Raw genomic sequence first — 18,401 nt, 5'->3', positions numbered from 1 at the left:
TTCCTGGAGGCAGCAGCAACGATAATAGTATCGTATAAATAGTTGGAGGTCTAGCGCGCAAGCTTTCTGGATTTTCTTTGGTTTTTGGAATTGCTGCACAAGTTATGTCGCTGTTTATGGGTGGTGGGGTCAAGGTGGCATCTTCTTGTGTAGTCGTGGCAGCGGCGAAGTTGTGACGGCGTGTGGCGACTCTTAGCATAGGGGAGTGAATGCTGGGATTGGATTGCACTACTACACAAAAGGCTTCACACGACGGTTTAAAACTGTCGTTTGAGGTTTTCAATTTCCGTGGTCTATCGAGGCGTCGTCTAATGAAACGCTAACATACGACGGTTTTGAACTGTCGTATATAGATTATTGGGTCGACGGTGTGCAGCTAACTCCGTCGTCTGATGGGATCGGCAGATCTGTCGACAGCAATTTTCCGTGGTGTGACTTTGATTCACACCCACGGTTTTATGATCCTAGCCTTGTCTCTTTGTTGTTCACACGACAACTTTATCACGACAGTTTCATTTTGTAGCCGTTGTGCATATACCATACACACGACAGTTCCTCTATTAGGTGGTTGGTGTGAGGCCTCTGAAAATTGAATATGTGTGCATTAAGAAGACACATTAATTGATCTCTTGCCATTGTGTGTGTACATTTGGACCATGCCTTTAGTTATTCTTGTTGTCTAATTGTTGCAATATATATAGCAATGAACATATCAAATTAACTCAAATCCCACCATATATAAAATGAATTCAATAAATTCATGGCCAATAAAATCTGTCAAAAAATCTGTCAAATAGGGAATATCTCCCAAATATCCATACATGAAAACATTATAGAGCATTTGTTTCATTCCATGCATCAAAACGAATAGTCTCTTTTATCTAAGTCTCCTCTTCCTTCCTTTTTTGCTACTTGAAATTAGTAGTAATCTGCATAAACCATAATAGCATATGTCAAAAAAGTACAACTAGCATAGAGTGATCAACAATGGAGAGTCTCATAGTGATAGATCACTCAAAAACATAATGACAGAATAAACAATAAGCAACTTGTCATGATATCAGCAGTTATTCTTTTGCAATTGATAGATCAACGTGTATATGCGCAATGTGAAATTGGCCAAATATGGCCATCCCATAATCTGACAGAATGTTCTAGTGCAAGTAAAGGTGAAGAAGTTGTGCAGACAACCTTAATCTGACAAAGGATCTGTATGTCTCTTCTAGAGAGTCCCAACAAGAGTGAACTTAAGCAGACAACCATATATATATGAACAAAGATACTAAAGCCTAGAAAACTTATTTCAGTACTAACTTGGATTTAACCAAACGCCAACGTTCTTTAGAAACTCGAGCAATACCAGATAGAAAACGAAACAGATGCATGTAATTTATAGAATTTGCCAACAGCTAAAGCTATACAACATGCAAGAGTTGCTCACACCAATATTTACGTGCAAGTTATTCTACCATTAGTTTCATAAACAAGAGAAAACAAAACTTCCATCTAACAACATAACTGAACTAAATATAAAGTTAAAATGTGGAAGCAAGTGTCCTGTAAATATTACCATCAATGTCATCATCCTCAGACTCATCCTCTTTGATATCTTGAAACCTTGATCCTCTTCCCCGTTGACCAAAATCTGCAATGACCAACTTTACTGTTAGTCTAAAACCCCAAAGGGGTATTGCTCAAACAAAAAGACAAGGCCAAAAGTAATGCATAAAAAGACCAAATTATTGAAACTTCAAGAAACACAGGTACAAGCTGGGACAATTTCCCAGAGTTGAATCAATGCCAAACCTGAATGGAATTAACAATGGCTCTCTCGTAATTCGAAGACAGCTTCAAGTCTCTAACTGTTACTTTAGCAAACTTCGCTATCTCTCCACCAGTCATCAATCACCATAAACTCAAAAACTTCTCAAACCCAAGATTTGAAAAAAACACAAAGATAAAGAGAAACACATAAATAATGAAACCTTTACCAGATGGGTTCCAAGTGAAGGCGTCTTTGAACCTCTGGCCTTCGACTTCAAAATCGACCCGAATTAGGAGTAAATTTTGACCAAGAATTCGTGTACCAAAACAAACAAAGATAGAAGAAGAAAAAGAAGCTTACATTCTGAACTTCTTGACAGATGGCAGCGTGGCTTACATCCTTGAATTCCGCTCCAACATAATCCCCATGGCTCATCCACACTGACCTGCCTATCCTGAACCTCTCTTGGACCCGAAAATCACCGAATTCCGCTCAGCCACAATCTTCACCTTCCCATACTCCTGCTTCTCAGATATGGGGGGGGGGGGGGGGGGGGGGGAGAGCTGAGAACATCTCCACCACAATGAGATCTTCCCAAAAGTGAAGAACCCGAAAACCTTCAGTTAATCAAAACCCTGAAATCAAAAGTGAAGGACCCGAAATCAAAAGTGTAATTTGTGATTTGTGAAGAACCCAAAATCCTCCGGTTAATCAAAAGTGAAGAACCCAATTCTACCTAATTCAAACACAATTCCCATAAATATGTCACAATTAACCACCATGCCATCACCATAGCACCAATCTTTACCTCTTCAAAACCCTAATTTGTAATCTCAATTCCCAAATTGAAGCGAAAAATGACAATAGAGATAAAGATAAAGACCTGAGCTTGCTTGAAGGAGGCCATGGTTTGGGGGTTTAGGCGGGCCTGAGGCAGAGGAATGGGGAGAGAGGAGGAAATGTCGCCGGTGAAAGTACCCATGATGCCTCCAATAGCAGCATCCACTGGTGACTATGACTATGGCGGTCTCGACGAGGACGAACTGCTTGGAGAGAGCCAATCGTGGAAGCCATGCTCGAGAGTGAATGGTACCAGAGATTGAAAATTGAAACCCTAGAAAATTGGGGATTTCAAGTTCAGCAGAGAGTGAATGGGGATCTGGAAGGGACATCGAAGGCCTAACAATGAAACCCTAGTCTCGTTGTTGTCGAAAGAAAGTGAATGCGCGCGATTGAGAGAGAAAGGATGGGAAGGGATCTGAGGTAGAGTTGGTTTTGGTTTGTCGGGGTCGGGTTTGTTGAAGAGAACCGTGGGAAGAGAGAGAGGTAGGCTGGCTGAAGAGAGAAGCCTCTGAAATAGCTTTATCAAAGTGTATTTTTTTTCGGTGGTTTAAAGCTATTGGGCTCTCATTTGGACAATATTAAGTCTTTTGGAGAAGCCCTCACACAATGGTTTTCTAATTTATGTTGTCTGAATGCCAAATTTTAAATTTTGAGTTTGCCTCCCCTCTTAAACTGGTTGGGGGGAAATGTGGGGAATGACTTGTTTCTATCTTGCATACATATTGATTCATACCATAGTTTTAGATTATCCGTCGTATCACCAATACATGATACAGCCCAGAGCTTGGAGTTTGGGGAGAAATTTGGCACCACTTAAATGGGGAAACTTGCCGTCTAGTAATCATTTTAACCTCACTCCACGCTTCTATCTATAAACGTATTATGAAACAATTCATAAATCCAGCATGAAAAACAACCGTTGGTTGAATTCATATTAGAAGACAAACATTTAAAAAACGTCATCCCAAAAATGAAAAATCATTCAGACCACGGAAAAGTGTGTGGCGTCGTATAACTAGTATCGTGTGTTTTATTTTCTGTAGTAGTGTTGGGCCAGATCTGTTAGGCCTGGGGCTTTATCTTTCCCATTAGGCTTTGTGGGCTATTGTTTAATTTACCCTAGTTTGCTTTTGTTTCAATAATCCTTTTTTTTTTTTGGGGAGGTAATGTGCTTTAGCCTGACCTAAGCATTTTATTATGTTTGTTTCTTTTTCTAGTTGTTAATTAGGTGACAAACCATGTTCAGCTCATCGAGTTCGTCTCGTCTATGCTAGTTGAAGTTCCTCTAATAGTCTTTGTAGAAGTATTTGGTTTCAACATACCACAATGGTGTGCTCGGTATTTAGAGTCAAGTCAAATCGGTTGACTACGAGGCAAAGAGATTTTGTTAGCATAGACTACTCTGGGCTACCAATGTCTTAATAAAGTAGTATTCTTTGTACTATTCTATGCCCATAAACAGAGCCATATTAACGTACGAGCTCTTTACATAAAAAATAATAATAATAATAAAATAAAACAATTTATTAAGAAAATAAGCTTTGTTAGCCAAAACTAAATTTTTTCTAACTTTTATACCCTCAAATAATTTTATACATCTATCTAATTGTTAGGGATAGAAAAGTCAAAACCTATATAAATAATTAAAAAGAAGCTTTATTATTTTTCAGAAACTAACTGCTTACTTCTAGACTGGTAGACACCCATTTCTCCACACTTACAGGGTGCGAGCAGTTTCTAGTATCTATACTATTATTAAGAGAAGAGATTTTGCTCTCCATAACTGATTTTTTTTACTAATTTACCCTTTGTATATTAAAATACTTTAAATCAGAAATAATCAATAGGGATAATAAAGTCAATTAACGAAATAAAAATAAAAATTAAATTAAATGTAGTGGAAAATGTAAATGTGAGGTTGGAAACTCCCACTATTTTTAACTACCTCCCCACACACTCTTTAAAAAAAAATAAAAAATAAAAAAGCAAACAATCTTCCTACACACTCTGTGTGTAGCAGAGTGTGTAGGCTAATGCTAGTATATTATATTGAAAGTAATTGAGCCTCTTAAATCTTTAAGAATGACATGAGGACCCTTTAAATAGAAGTTAATTGCATTAGATCAACAGTGAAAATGCTTGAGGAGGTTATGTAATTTTTGGAGCATATTACTGGTAGTTGGCATTGTTCTAACCATGACTTTATTTTGCTTTGCAAAACCAAACAACATTAAGCTACGTATATAACATAATAAGAAATTAAGAACAATGCTTCTCAAATTAAGAATTGGTAATCATGCAATCGCACTGCCACTCAAAGTTGGCTCAACTCTTTCACAAGCTCATCCAAATCTTTTGAAGAGCTCCCACCATCTCTCACAGCCGCAAATGCCTTGTCCCTCAGCTCCTTTGCTCTCACTTTTTCAGCCGAGTCGCCGCTTAGTGACTCGGCAATCACCTTTCCTAATTGGGCCGGGTCGGGTACACCGCTCGCACCCTCGCACACTTGTATGGCCACACCCATGTCCTCCACCAACAGCTTGACATTCACAAACTGGTCCGCCTCCATGGGCCAGCCCAATATCAAAACCCCACCCACTATCGCTTCGAGCACCGAGTTCCACCCGCAATGGCTCACGAATCCGCCCACGGCCCGGTGACCCAATATCAACACCTGCGGCGCCCAACCTTTCACCAGCCAGCCTCGCCCGGCAACCCGTTCCTCAAACCCCTCGGGCACAACACCGTACCCGTCCTTCGCTTCTTGGGCCGAGCCCGTTTTCACAGCCCACACAAATCTCACCCCGCTCCGCTCGAGCCCACTAGCCAACGCCTCCATCTGTTTACTATTCAACAATTTTTGACTCCCAAAACCAACGTACAGCACAGACCCATGGGGACACCCGTCAAGCCACGCCATTAAATCGCCACCGGAACCCGTGTTCAGGTTGGCCCGATCCAAACCACCATCTCCGGCACCAATCAGACTCAGTGGGCCGACACTGTAAACCCGGTTGCGGCCCATTCTTCTCCTCAAGTGATCCAAATACTCACCCTCCAAGTCTTGAAAGGTATTGAAAACACAGCCCCAACTGTCGGTATTGGCAAGCATGGAAACCCTCAGGAGCTCAGACTCGGGATCCGCTCCTCTGTGAGCCAACACAATTGACGGCAAGTGCTCCCTTTTCAACGACGGCGACCGAGGAACAGAGGGGAAGTCAATAACCGCCGACGAGGACTGGACCAGATCTAGGTTTCGCCAACAGTACTCGAGAATCAAGGCCAAGAAAGCTCTGGTCGAGGAGAAGCTTATTCTAGGTATTTTGAGGTGGTCAGCGAGGCGGAGAGTGTGGCCGAGAAAGAAATCTGAGATGAGAGCCACAGGGGGGTTAGGATGGGACTTGAACCACTGGATGATCGGGTCGTGGAGGTTGGCGAGGGCGTTTATGATGGCGAGGTTGCCGTGGTTGCCGATGTCCTTGACGTTTTCGACGCCCGGGGGTATTTTGGGGTGTGAAGGAAATGGGAGGACGAGGGTTTGGATTGAGGGGTGGGTTGAGAGGAGAGGTGTGAGGATTGGGAGGTTTCTGGGGGTGACAACGATTGTTATGGTGAGGGCGCGGAGGGCTAGTTGATTGGTTAGGTCGAGGAGTGCTAGCATGTGGCCTTGTGCAGGGTAGGGGAAGACTAGGATGTGAGGGTGGCGGTGGTTTTGGTCGCCGGAGATCGACATGGTTGTTGTAAGAGGAAGAAGAAGAGGATAGGGTTTGTCGTGGGGCTATAGGAGTGGCTTTTTTGCAGTGATGTGTGGCTTTTTAGTGTGTGGTTTAAGTGATGCTCTGTCATAAAGTGATGGAAGACTAGAAGAGAAATAATTGTATGTACCTCTTGACTCTTGAGGTCAATAAGGTTGACTTGTGGTTCAGCACTTGCATGGAAATTGCATACCCAACTGCCTACGTTAGATGATGTAGGTTGTTGAAAGTTGAAACTCATCAACGATGTTCCTATTGCTGCTTTGTGAATTGTGACAAAAATGCAAAGGAGCATGCTCTTGATCTCTCTACCAGAAACCAAAAACTTCTTTTTTTTTTGGCAGAACAAAAAAAACACCAAAAACTAGGGCTGAGATTTTTGAACCGAAAATCCGAGGAACCAACCTGAAATGGTCGATTCGGTGCGGTTCCAGTCGGTTCTTAATCTGAGTCTTTCGGTTCCATATAGAAACCGACCCGAGGAAGAGGGTATCGGTTCGGTCCCCGTGTTTGGTGTCTATCATCCCTTAGAACCGAATATCCATTAATCGACACGTTGCCTAAATCTACTATAACCCTAAACACCTAAACAGGTCAGAACTCAGAACCCAAACACGCCTCCTCTCATGACTTCTTCACTTCTTCGCCTCTTCCCCAAAATTCAATTAATCGATTCAAACCATTCCCACTATTGTTGAGATCACCATTTGCCCATTTTGATTTTGAGTTCGATTTGAATACCCAAACATTTGTTTTTCATTCCCAACTTCACATTCTCGTTGAGATCGCCATTTCGATTTCAATTTCGATTTGAATACCCAAACTCGGTACAAGAATGAAGGGAGTTGAGGATGAAGGGAGCGAGCTTTGATCTGTCCAAGGAGCTGCAGATTGGGAAGAGGTTGAAGAGCTCGGGTGTTGAGAACTTGAGATCAAGTGAAAGCTGATCACTTGGTGCTCGTAGAAATTGATCACCATCTGCCCTGTTAGCTTTGCAGGTTTGTAATCTTTGATTCTTTGTTATAAACTTCATATGTGGTGGTCTAGGAGTCTGATTGCCTTGTTTGCTTTGCAGGTTTGGTGTTTCCTGCCTCCAAATTGATGCTTTGCGGTGGCTTCTGATCCTGGGGAGATTCGTAGTTTTTTTTTTCCTGCTGATGATTGTTCTAAAATTCTGAAGGTATTGTAACAATGTAACCATTGATGATTCTCAAATTTAATGTAGGAGATTCGGTGTCATACAATTCAATCGTGGATTTTGACATGCAAATTCTATGCAGGCTCATTCTTTTCTATCATGCCCCAAACTTCTGGTGTCGGACAATCTGGGTCCAACCAGTCTGGTGCTTTTGAACAATCTGAGCCATCCTCTGCTTGCAACGAAATTGTTATTGCAAGCAACAACCCGGAAGCAAGCAAGCCGAGAAGCACTGCTCCTGTGAAAAGAAAACGAGGAGGGAAAGGCAAGCAGAGGAGTCATGTCTGGGATCATTTCACGAAGGTGGATCATCCATTAATCGACACTATTGATGGAGTTGAAAAGGTGGTTGGCAATACTAAACGAGCTCAATGTAAGTATTGTTCGACTCATTTGGCATGCAATCCTTATGATAATGGAACTTCCTCTCTTAGGAAACACATAGAGATAGTCTGCAAAGGGTACCCGTGTAGAGTTAAGGTTGAATCTGGGCAACAAGTGTTAACCAGTGATGGTAAAAGAGGGCAGGGCAGTTTAGTTTCTATGAATTGGAGTCAGGATAATTGCATTGAAGCTGCTACTCATATGATTGTTGTCGATGAACTTCCTTTTAGTTTCATCGAAAAACCTGGGTTTAATTACTTTTGTAGTGTTGCTGTGCCTCTTTTTAAAGTCCCTTGTAGATGAGTGATAATGGAAAACTTTCTTCGCATGTATGATGCGAAGAAGGAGGAGTTGAGGAGGGAATTAAAGTCTCATTGTGTTAGTTTGACAACTGACACTTGGACTACTTGTCAGAATATAAGCTACATGGTAGTTACTGCTCATTTTATTGATCGGGGATGGACAATGCATAAGAGAGTGCTTGGATTTTGTGTAGTTCCAAATCATCACGGTGTAACAATTGATAAACTGTTAGAGTCTTGTCTCATTGATTGGTCTATTGATAAAGTTTTAACTGTTTCTGTTGACAATGCATCTGCGAACAAGCATGCTATTGATTATCTTAGGAGGAAAATGTGTAGTTGGGATATTAAACCAGTTTGTGAAGGTAGGTTTATGCATGTGAGATGTTTAGCTCACATTGTAAACCTCATTGTGAGGTCTGGTTTGAAGTTGATGGAGAGATCAGTGGTAAGCATAAGGAATGCTGTGAGGTATGTTAGGAGCTCAGGTGCTAGGCTAGAGGAATTTAAAAAGGCTGTGGAGAAGGAGAAAGTTGAATGCAATAAGATTTGCATTTTAGATGTTCCAACAAGGTGGAATTCCACATTTCTTATGTTGGACACATCTTTGGAGTTGAAAAAGGCTTTTGTGAGGTTGTCTGATGATGATGAAAGGTACCGTAGCTACTTTGATGAAGAGGAAGAAGTTGTTGAAAATGAGGCAGAGAGTACAAGTAAGAAGAGAGTGTCTACGAAAAGAGTTGGGCCACCAACTAAAACAGTTTGGGACAATGCAGCCATTTTTGTGAAGTTCCTGAAGGTTTTTTATGATGTGACACTTAATGTAAGTGCTTCACTTACCCCTACTGCACACAAGGCCTTTCATGATGTTGTAACCATTGAAGCTGAGCTTGAAGAACTAAGCTCAATTGGTGTAGGGCCTGATTCAAGTGAATCTGACTTGATATTATATGACATGGCAGTTCAAATGAAGTCCAAATATGACATGAACCAACTTTTCCTAGTTGTTGTGGTCTTAGATCCTAGGTATAAGTTGAGAAACATTGGTAGAGTGTGTGAGGTGTGGCTGAATTTGCCTAGTGGGGAGATCAAGAAGAAATCGGAGGAAGTGAAGCAGCTTACTATAGAACTTTGTGACTTGTACAGTCAGTCTAATGATGCATCAAGTGGAGGATAGAAGAAGAAAACACCAATTACTAGTGAACCAACAACTAGTAATAGTAGAGGCAGATCGAGGGCAGTAAGTGGGGAAAGGGCTGTTATGCTTGAAGATTGGGATAGGCAGCTTGAACAAAACAATAAAGTTGTTGTGGGACATGAAGTGGATCGTTATTTGCTGGACCCTATAGAAAAACCTGAAGTAAAGCAAGGGGAAGAGGATGATTGGAAGATTTTGGATTGGTGGAAGCTGAATGGAGGTAAATATCCCAACTTGCAAGCATTGGCCAGAGATGTATTAGCAATACAAGTGTCTACAGTTGCAAGTGAGTCGAGTTTCAGCACTGGAAAAAGGGTGATAGATCCATATAGAACCTCTATAACTCCTAGGACAATTGAAAAGTTAATATGTCTGCAAAATTGGCTAAAGTCTGATTCAATTATGGGGTTGGAATATGTACCAAGTGTAGAGGAAATGGAAACCTATGACAACTTGAAGTTGGTATGTGTTTCTGACTTTTGTGCTTAAAGACTTAAGTTTTATTTATTTTTTTCTCTATTAAAGTTCCCTTGAACCATACTGATTTGTTCTTTTTCTGCAGAACATGAAAAGGAGGACAGAGACAAGGCTGACAATGTTGGTGGATTTGCAGAAGCACCAAGTGTGAAAACAACCAAAACCAAAAGTAGTGAGGCTTCAATTTCAGCCCCTGCAACCAAGAAGAAGAAACATAAAAAATGATGTTTCTCACTTTGTCAAGGTATGAAGTTTGCATATTTTTAATTTTTGAAGGCTTCAATTGTTTTCTTACTTTTCTGTTTTCATTTAGTTAATGGCAGTTCAGTGAAAGACTGAAAGGCAGGTTTAGAATTGAACAATATGTCATAATCTTAATTTTGAATAATGCAGAATTTCTTGTATGCCTATTTGCCTTGGTGATTACTCATTTGATTCTTGGATTGGTGGAATGGTGTAATGAGGAAGCTGGGAGGAGTCTGCATTGCAACCATTGTTGATGGAGTTGTGCAGATGCTTATTGCTTTAAAATTTGAACCTATTGTGGATTCCTAGTTACTGCTCATTGTGATTCTGTTGGAAACTTGGAATGTTGTAGACTTTTAGTTGTTTCTGCATTATTTGTTTTGTTTCAGACTTCCAGTTTGTAATTTGTACTTTGCATTTGCAAGTTGGACAGTTTTTAACGTTGTAATAGCATTATGGCATGTGTTTATGATTTTGTATGGTCTTGCCAAGTTTCTGAGATGCTTTATTGAAAGTGATTATGCAAATGCATATTGCAATTTTGCAAAATTTCTGTAACTTTTGTCAATCAGGTCAGTTTTGAAACAGGAACCGAACGGTATGTGATTGGTTCGGTCCCATCTAGGTTCCTAAGATGAAAAAATGGAAAACCGAACCGAAAATATACTAAGCGGTTCGGTCTCGGTTCCATTAAAAATCTGCCAAAATAGGACCGATCTCAGCCCTACCAAAAACTTTGTCAATGTATCGTACCATGTTGTGCTTTTTCGAGAATGCATTGGTTAAATGGATGGTTTAACCAAGAATGATATTGCTAGCAATCAAAAATGTTAATTTGTGTATACCAAAAACAAAAAGCTTTTACCTGGTTTGATATATTTTAATGGCTAAATGACTTTCAATTTCATTTAAAAAAAAAAAAAAAAAGACTTCCAACTTAATTATATGTAGATGATATTTAAACAAGAATTTTAGAGATTTAACGGTTCGGTTCATAAAATTACATTATATTTTGACCTACGGCTACAACTTTCAATTGCAAGCGGCTGGGAATATATACCATTTTGATTTCATTTTGTTAGCAAACAACATAGGCAACAACATAATGAAATGATTTCTCCAATTTTCATTCATTATCATTCATATTGAATTTATCTTCTTTTCATTCCAGATAAGTAAGCATGTCATAAATATAATTCTCAGGTAAAAAAAACATGAAAATAATGAGATACAAAATCTTGAAATTATAAGGAAACATTAAGCAAAAGGTCCAAAAATCTTGAAATTCTAAAGAAACATTAAGCAAATGGTCCAAGTTTTTTGGAAAGGCTATATAGCTAGCTAGCATGATTAAATTCCATAATGATCAATCGATCAGTTACTTGTTCTTTGAAATCTCTATTATTTTGGACCATTTCATGTGTAACTTTATGAACTTTGGACTATAATATTTATTTTTTGAAACTTTCATGCATGAATTATGAACTAGGGAATATAGACTATTGATTGAAGTACAGAGTACGCACTATTGAACATTTGAACTTGTAAAATCATTGTTGTGGATTACTAATGTAGGCTTGAAAAAATAAAAAACTCTCCGGAGTTAAAATACCGAAGAAGTAGAAGTAGTAAAAAAAAACTTTTTGCAAAAAATAAATAAATAACTAAAAAAATAAGAAACCAAACTTGAATCTAAACGGTCGTGTCAGTTTTAGTTTTAAATCTCAAAAAATAAAACCGAACCGAATTGAACCAAAATTCAAGTTCTGTTCGGTTCTCAATTTCGGTCCAAAACCGTACCTACCCCTAGTGACAAGTATATTATTTTAGGTTTTAGATTCAAAACTCAGACAATTCTGCCATAGTTATGACTTCAGTCCACTCAGTCAACCGATTAAAGCTTAAACTTTTTTTTCACTATAAGCTTCAAATGGCGAGTGCGTCATCAGATTGTACACTTGAGACACCGTCCGTTAGATTGACAAATACATTATTTTAGGCTTTGACTTCAAAATTTGGACAATTCCGTCATATTTATGATTTTGATCCACTCGGTTAACTGATTAAGCTTAGTAACTCTTTTTTTTTTTCACTACAAGCTTCAAATAGCAAGGACACCTTTGGATCATATACTTGAGACACTGTCCGTTAGATGTGTCATGTACATTATTTTAAAATTTATGTTCAAAATTAAGACAATTCCATCATGGTTATGACTTCGTGATTATCTGAACACTAAACTTATAAATCAATTAAGTTAATATGATTTTAATTTAATGAGTTTTCTTTTCAAATTTTTTATAAAGATTTTGGTAAGCTAATGTGGTGTATTTAGGACAATAACCAACAATTATGACGTAATATATAGTTTATTAAAGAGTCGAAGAAACAACAATATAATTTAGATAAGTAACTATGATCAAGTCAATATCACTTGTAAAATAAACCTAGTAATTTTTTCTTTTACATTTAACTTTTGAGGTAACAAATGAAATTTATTTAAAAATGGGACAGAAAAAATAAATAAAATAACATAAAAGCAAAAAGGAAAAGAGATTGAGGTGGGTCGAACCTGAGAAGACGAGCACATATACTTTGTGCCTTAGCCACTTGACCAACCATATATATATATATATATATATATATATATATATATATTTTTTTTTTTTTTTTTTTTTTTTTTCTTTTTCTCTCTCTCCTTCAGTGAAATACGTCAACCATACTATAGTTTAAAGAGGCCAGATCAGGAGCGGACGTCCGCACTTTCGCTAAAGTGCAGACAATGATGCAGCAGGCGGCGGCGGCGCGGGGTTGGCCGGAGGGAAGCCGGAGGCATCCCAGACCTCTTCTGGGCTGCGTTCGAGGTCGGTGGAGGTCGAGCTTGCCGGTTTCTGGGTAGCCACCTCACCTGCAGGTGCAGGTTCTGTGCAGCACCGCAGAACCGTCGCCGGCGACTCCACCGGACAGCAGACCCGTCCGCACGACCCCCAGCGTCCCTCCGGCAAGCCACCCCGCCCCTTCGCCGCTTAATCGAGGCTGGAGGAGCGACGTCCGCACTTTTTCTGGGTTGCGGATGTCCGCTCTCGAACGGCTCCGATAGTTTAAATGATTTGTTCATGCCAAATAGAAGTCAAGTTAAACTAGTTTCTCTCAGCGGCTGAGGACGTCTTTAATGGCTTTTACTACTTTTGTGATATCTCTGAAGGGCTTGGTTGGCTCAAAATGGCGTAATACTGCTTTTCTTTACAAACGACATTCATTGCCTCCTGCTCTGCATTTGTTGCAGTAGGTACTCAGCCTTTATGGTGTATTGCTCTCTCGTTACTTTGTTCGAGTTTGAATACAGTTGAGTGTGAGTTTGAGTCTTTGAGCCATTTCTTTGCTACCCCATTTCAGAGAAGCACTAGATAGCTAGTTGGAAGAAACAAAGGAGAGAAAAGCATGCACATGTCTTCCATTTCATGATGGTAGTGTTGAGGAGGAGAACGGGCCTACCTTCTTTAGGATCATAAGGCCTGGATTCAACACTGAGCATTTGTAAGTAATTTGAAGCCCTACCATCTCTTCAATTTCATGACTTTTGTTTTGAATGTTATTGCTGTTTCTCTGCAAATAGGGATGTCACCAGATTATTTATGCACGCGCGCGCGCGTGTCTTGTTCTCTCTATTTTTGGTATTGTGCAAAAACTTATTAGATTAGGATTTAGGACACTATCAGAGATCCCTACGAATTAACTGCAGCTGAGGCCAAGTACAGGTTTTTGCTAATGTTTATGGTTTAAAAATACTTGCTTAAAAGGGATTTTCTCTTGTGTAGTATACAACTTCTTATTTTATCCTATGCTTGATGTTGTAAGCATGTTTGATTTCTAGCCTGTCATAGAGGTACTTGGCGTTTGATTTTTCAGTAAAATGTGCAACATATCATCTGTTTGAATATAAAGAAATCTGGGGTGAAATGATAGAATCAAAACAAATTGTGGCTCTATTATTTTTGCTTGTTCGTTTTGCTTATTGATGATGAAAGTGACTTCTTTATCTTTTTGTTAATTATGACACCACAGTTATGAGATAGTTTAGCTAACACTTGGCTATTGACTCATGAAAAAAAAAAATGAAGGGCACAATCTGAAAGTTTACTTTTTTTTTTCTCCGTACTTGCCTTTCGAAGAGAATCCCATCTAGGGTTGGGCGTCCAGACCTGAAAGACCGAGGATCTGACCCAAACCGAGGGAAAAAGCCCCATTTGGTTCGATTTTAGTATATAAATGTTCGGTTCGGTCTGAAGCCCGATTCGAATGCATTTTTTCGGTTCGGTCTCGATGTTCATATTTTCAGGGCCCGAAATCCTGAACCGACCCGTATCTTTAGCATATGCCACCTGTCAGTCCATAATTGGGTGTTATAATAATATATTAAATATTAAAAAATAAAAAAGAGACAACCCTAAAAGGCTAAAACACTCCTCCGATCGTCTAAATCGACCTCAGCCCCCCTCACTCCCTCAGTCCCTCTCTCGATGGTATCGACCATCTCAGCCCCAAATTATCAAAATTTGAAAACCCAGATTTGCAGCTGAAATCTCCCTCTCAGTCCCTCCCTCACCCCTCTCTGAGTTGTCTATCTCTCTCTCTCTCTCTCTCTCTCTCTCTCTCTCTCTCTCTCTCTCTCTCTCTCTCTCTCTCTCTCTCTCTCTCTCTCTCTCTCTCTCTCTCCGTCCATTACCGGCTCCTGCTCCAGTCTCCGTCTCAGAAAATCGAAATCCTCCTCGGCTCCTCCGCCATTGGAGGCAAAGGTTCGTCGTCGCCGTCGATTCTCCCTGAGCCTTGATGGTCTGTAGTCTACACTTCGCTCCTCGCAACTCATTTGAGTGAGTAATCTAGATTCTAGGGTTTTAATATGACTTTTTCAATTTTCAATCCTCTTGATCTGTGAATGAAATTGATATCAAGTAATGTATGGGCCATGGCTGAAATGTACAGGCATCCGCATGTACCCATTCAGATCTTTCTCATCTTTTCAAGTTGTCATGGAGGTCTGGACTTATGGAGCAAGGCAGCAGGCCGATCAACTAGAGCCTAAAGGCCTAGAGCAGTGCAGCTTCAATTATTTCTTAGTTGGAAAGTTTGACTATTTGTGAAAAACTGCAAATTGTGTTATGTTTCTGTTGCAGTAGTACCATTCGTAATTTGATTGTGTTTATGTTTTCTGTTGGACAATGTATTATGGACTCTTGAGTTTGTGTTGTAAATTGTAAACTGTGGCTAAACTTGATTATTGCAAATTGATTACAGTTATGTTAATGAGTTTATTTCACAGCATTATAATTTGATATGCATTCCAGTCTTCCAGGTACCAAAACTGGCAAAGCTGAATGATGAACTGGACATTTTAGGCCCGAAAAGCCCGAAAACCGAACCAGCCCCAATGAGTTCGGTTTCTGTCGGTTTTGATTTTTCAAAAAGCCCGAACCGGCCCGAACCGACAGTTTCAGGTTCGGTCTCAGTCTCATTAATTTTCGGGCCCGACCCGAGCCCAGCCCTAATCCCATCTGCATTCCAGAAGCATGTATTACATGAACTAACTAAGAGGGCAACCTTGAAATTAAAGAATACATCAGATACTTTGTGGACTGTCACTACTAGAATAATGCTAATAGACATCACGTCATTTAAATCAGTTGGGATTTCACATTATGTTAAAAAATGTTCTAACATCGGTTCTTAAAAATCCGATTTCTATTTGTTTGGCTCCAGTTTTGTTGCAACTGGTCAACAGTCTCTTTTCTGCGCGGGCGTGCCAGCACTGTTCGGGTGCGATGGTTGGGGGTGTCTCTTGACCTGACTTCTTTTAAGCGACTGTAGACGAGGAGAGCACCAACCTCGTTGTGGAGGTCTTCTGTGCCTCGTGGTGAGGACTTTATCTTGTGTTACCAAGTCGATACTCAACGTTGTAGGTTAAGCAGAGCGAAATCACCAGGAAGTAGAGAGAACTTTTCAAAGCGTGACTTTAGCTTAGCTAGTTTGCGAGGGCGTTACCCTTGCTTAGCTGGTTTCGTAACCATTGTGGTTGCGGTACTACAGTCGGCTCCCGAGGAGACTAGGACCGAAGCACATTGACAGAGGGTTTGGTGGCACTGACAGTTGGCTCTTGAGAAGATTAAGACTGGAGTGTGATCACCTGTAAGAGAAGGAGAGGAGTTGCTCTTAGAGAGGGGTTGCTCTAGAGAGGCTTGGATAATCTTAGAGATTGTTGTTGAATTGTGTTGTCTCTGTTACTTGTTGTAGCCTCTATATATAGGCTACCAAGCCATAGTGGTTGGCCTTAAACAAATCATGATGGGTTAGGTTTGAGCACTTAAATACTAATAGAATTGTTAGGCTTAAGCACTTAAACACTAATGGAATTTGTTAGGTTTGAGTGCTCAAACACTAATGGAATTTGTTAGGTTTGAGTCACTTTCTGCTCCTTTATTCCTTCAGTTATATCTCCAAAAAGAAATCATAATAGGCCTTTGACTTCTTCATATCAAATTATCCATAATGAGTGTAGATCATTGTGATGAAATTTCAGAGCTTAATTCTATGTGGTTGGGCCGGAAACGCTGTTGAACTCCTTACAGGTCCAGTTTTCCAGTTTTGCTTATGCAGAAAATTGGACTGATTGTTTGAAGGCTTTCACTCAAAAATAGCTCTGGCACTCTTCATAAAAATGATCATTGGGATGTCTAGAATTAATCTGGAAAGTTTTAGCTCATTTGGATTTCGTTTGGTTAGTCTGCCGCCCTTCCTTCTTTGTTTAGCTCGGTTTCTCCTAGCCAAAGTAGGAAAATGTGCTATGTTGACTTTTCATTTCCATGCTTTCATCATTTCATTTTCTTGCAGCTCGCATAATCTTCCATAATTCTGCAAGTAGGCTTTATTTAGCCTCTAAATAATATATTTCGAACTTGTCGACAATATATATAGCTTGAGCCACTGATATTGGCTCAATTTCTCCAAGACACGCCTTGTCAGGCCAACATGCTCATTTTTGGTTCAAACATTGCCCCCCAGACCTCGAAGTCAAAAGTCTTCGTCTTGAATAAAGAGGTCTTGAATCAACACTGCTCTTATAATGTTGTTGCTCCAAAGCCACTTTTATTGGCTTGACTGATTCCATATAGGCCTCTAAATAGGCCATAAAGCTTGAATGCCACAATTTGAATTGCCTTTGTCATGAAATGACGCTTTCTTTGCCAACTTTATTGCCCCCCATGTATTTGATATCTGGTATGCAATGAATTGGTGAAACTTGGGCAAGTTGTAGGAGATCAGAACTTTAGCGTGCCCCCCATGCGAAAGAGACTGCTTTTGATCGCGAATAAGGATCCTTCTCTTTCTTCGTGGTAGCTTCGCCATGTGTATAGCAGCAAGTATCTGCCTTGTTCGCTAGCTCTATATTGATTTTCTCAAATGTAGGTGTTGGAACCGCTTCGCTGGGTAGATCAAGTTTAATCAAGGCCTTCAATACTTGGCGAAATAAGATGCAGAATAGCAAACTGTTTACTGTCATTTAATCCTTCTCGAGTCTTATGCTGAAGAGGATGATTGGATCATGGCTATCGAAATCATGACATGTGACCAAGTGAAACCACCATACTTGCTGCAACTTTAACATCTAAAACTGCATGAGTTTTAATCATGTTTAAAAAAAAAAAACATCAGGCCACTATGCTGGCCCTGTGGTTGTAGGGAAAGGTGCAATGCCATCTCTTCACTACCACCTCAGATGCAATTAATGATTAATTAATTGTCAACTAGAGCCACTCATTGGCCCAGCTAATAAATTAATCTCTAAAAATATCTGAGCTATAAATTAAGGTGAAATGGAGAAGTGTTCCCTGCGACTAGAAATGGCATCTAAGAAACCATTCGTTATCAATCAGGCAGATGAAATTACTGAGAAAGCTGCATTCACCTGGCAGACTAACATGGGTGTTCGATGCAGAAGTCAGACCGGAGAGGAGAGAAGTCGATTGATGGGCTTTGGTGGAGGTGATAGTCAAGCGAGTCTGGGTCCCACACCTCGCGATCGTTTGCCAGATAATGCTATGGCCTATTATGGGCTTCCCATCGGCCGTCCCATAGCAGCTCTTTGGCAGGTGGCCGGTGATTTTAGCAGTTGGGGACCAAGGAGGAAAGTGGGCGTCTGGCCTACCATCACTCCCGAGGAAAATGTTTGGTATCAGGA

The 18,401-nt window shown here is 40.2% G+C and overlaps 1 protein-coding gene across 1 annotated transcript; it reads right to left on the bottom strand.

The window, feature by feature from the left end:
- Nucleotides 1–4,755: 4,755 nt before the first annotated feature.
- On the bottom strand, nucleotides 4,756–6,458 carry LOC112198177 (UDP-glycosyltransferase 89A2). Its single transcript, XM_024339247.2, has one exon. The coding sequence runs from the start codon at nucleotides 6,339–6,341 to the stop codon at nucleotides 4,923–4,925; it is 1,419 nt and encodes a 472-aa protein (XP_024195015.1). The 5' UTR covers nucleotides 6,342–6,458; the 3' UTR covers nucleotides 4,756–4,922.
- Nucleotides 6,459–18,401: the final 11,943 nt, after the last annotated feature.

This window comes from Rosa chinensis, chromosome 4 (genome assembly GCF_002994745.2).
Source record: "Rosa chinensis cultivar Old Blush chromosome 4, RchiOBHm-V2, whole genome shotgun sequence".
NCBI lineage: Eukaryota > Viridiplantae > Streptophyta > Magnoliopsida > Rosales > Rosaceae > Rosa > Rosa chinensis.
The sequence above is the reverse complement of the archived record's forward strand: the minus strand, read 5'-3'. Positions and strand labels throughout refer to the sequence as shown.

Excerpts from the sequence above, each read along its gene's own strand:
- LOC112198177 (XM_024339247.2), bottom strand. The coding sequence starts at position 6,341 with ATGTCGATCTCCGGCGACCAAAACCACCGCCACCCTCACATCCTAGTC.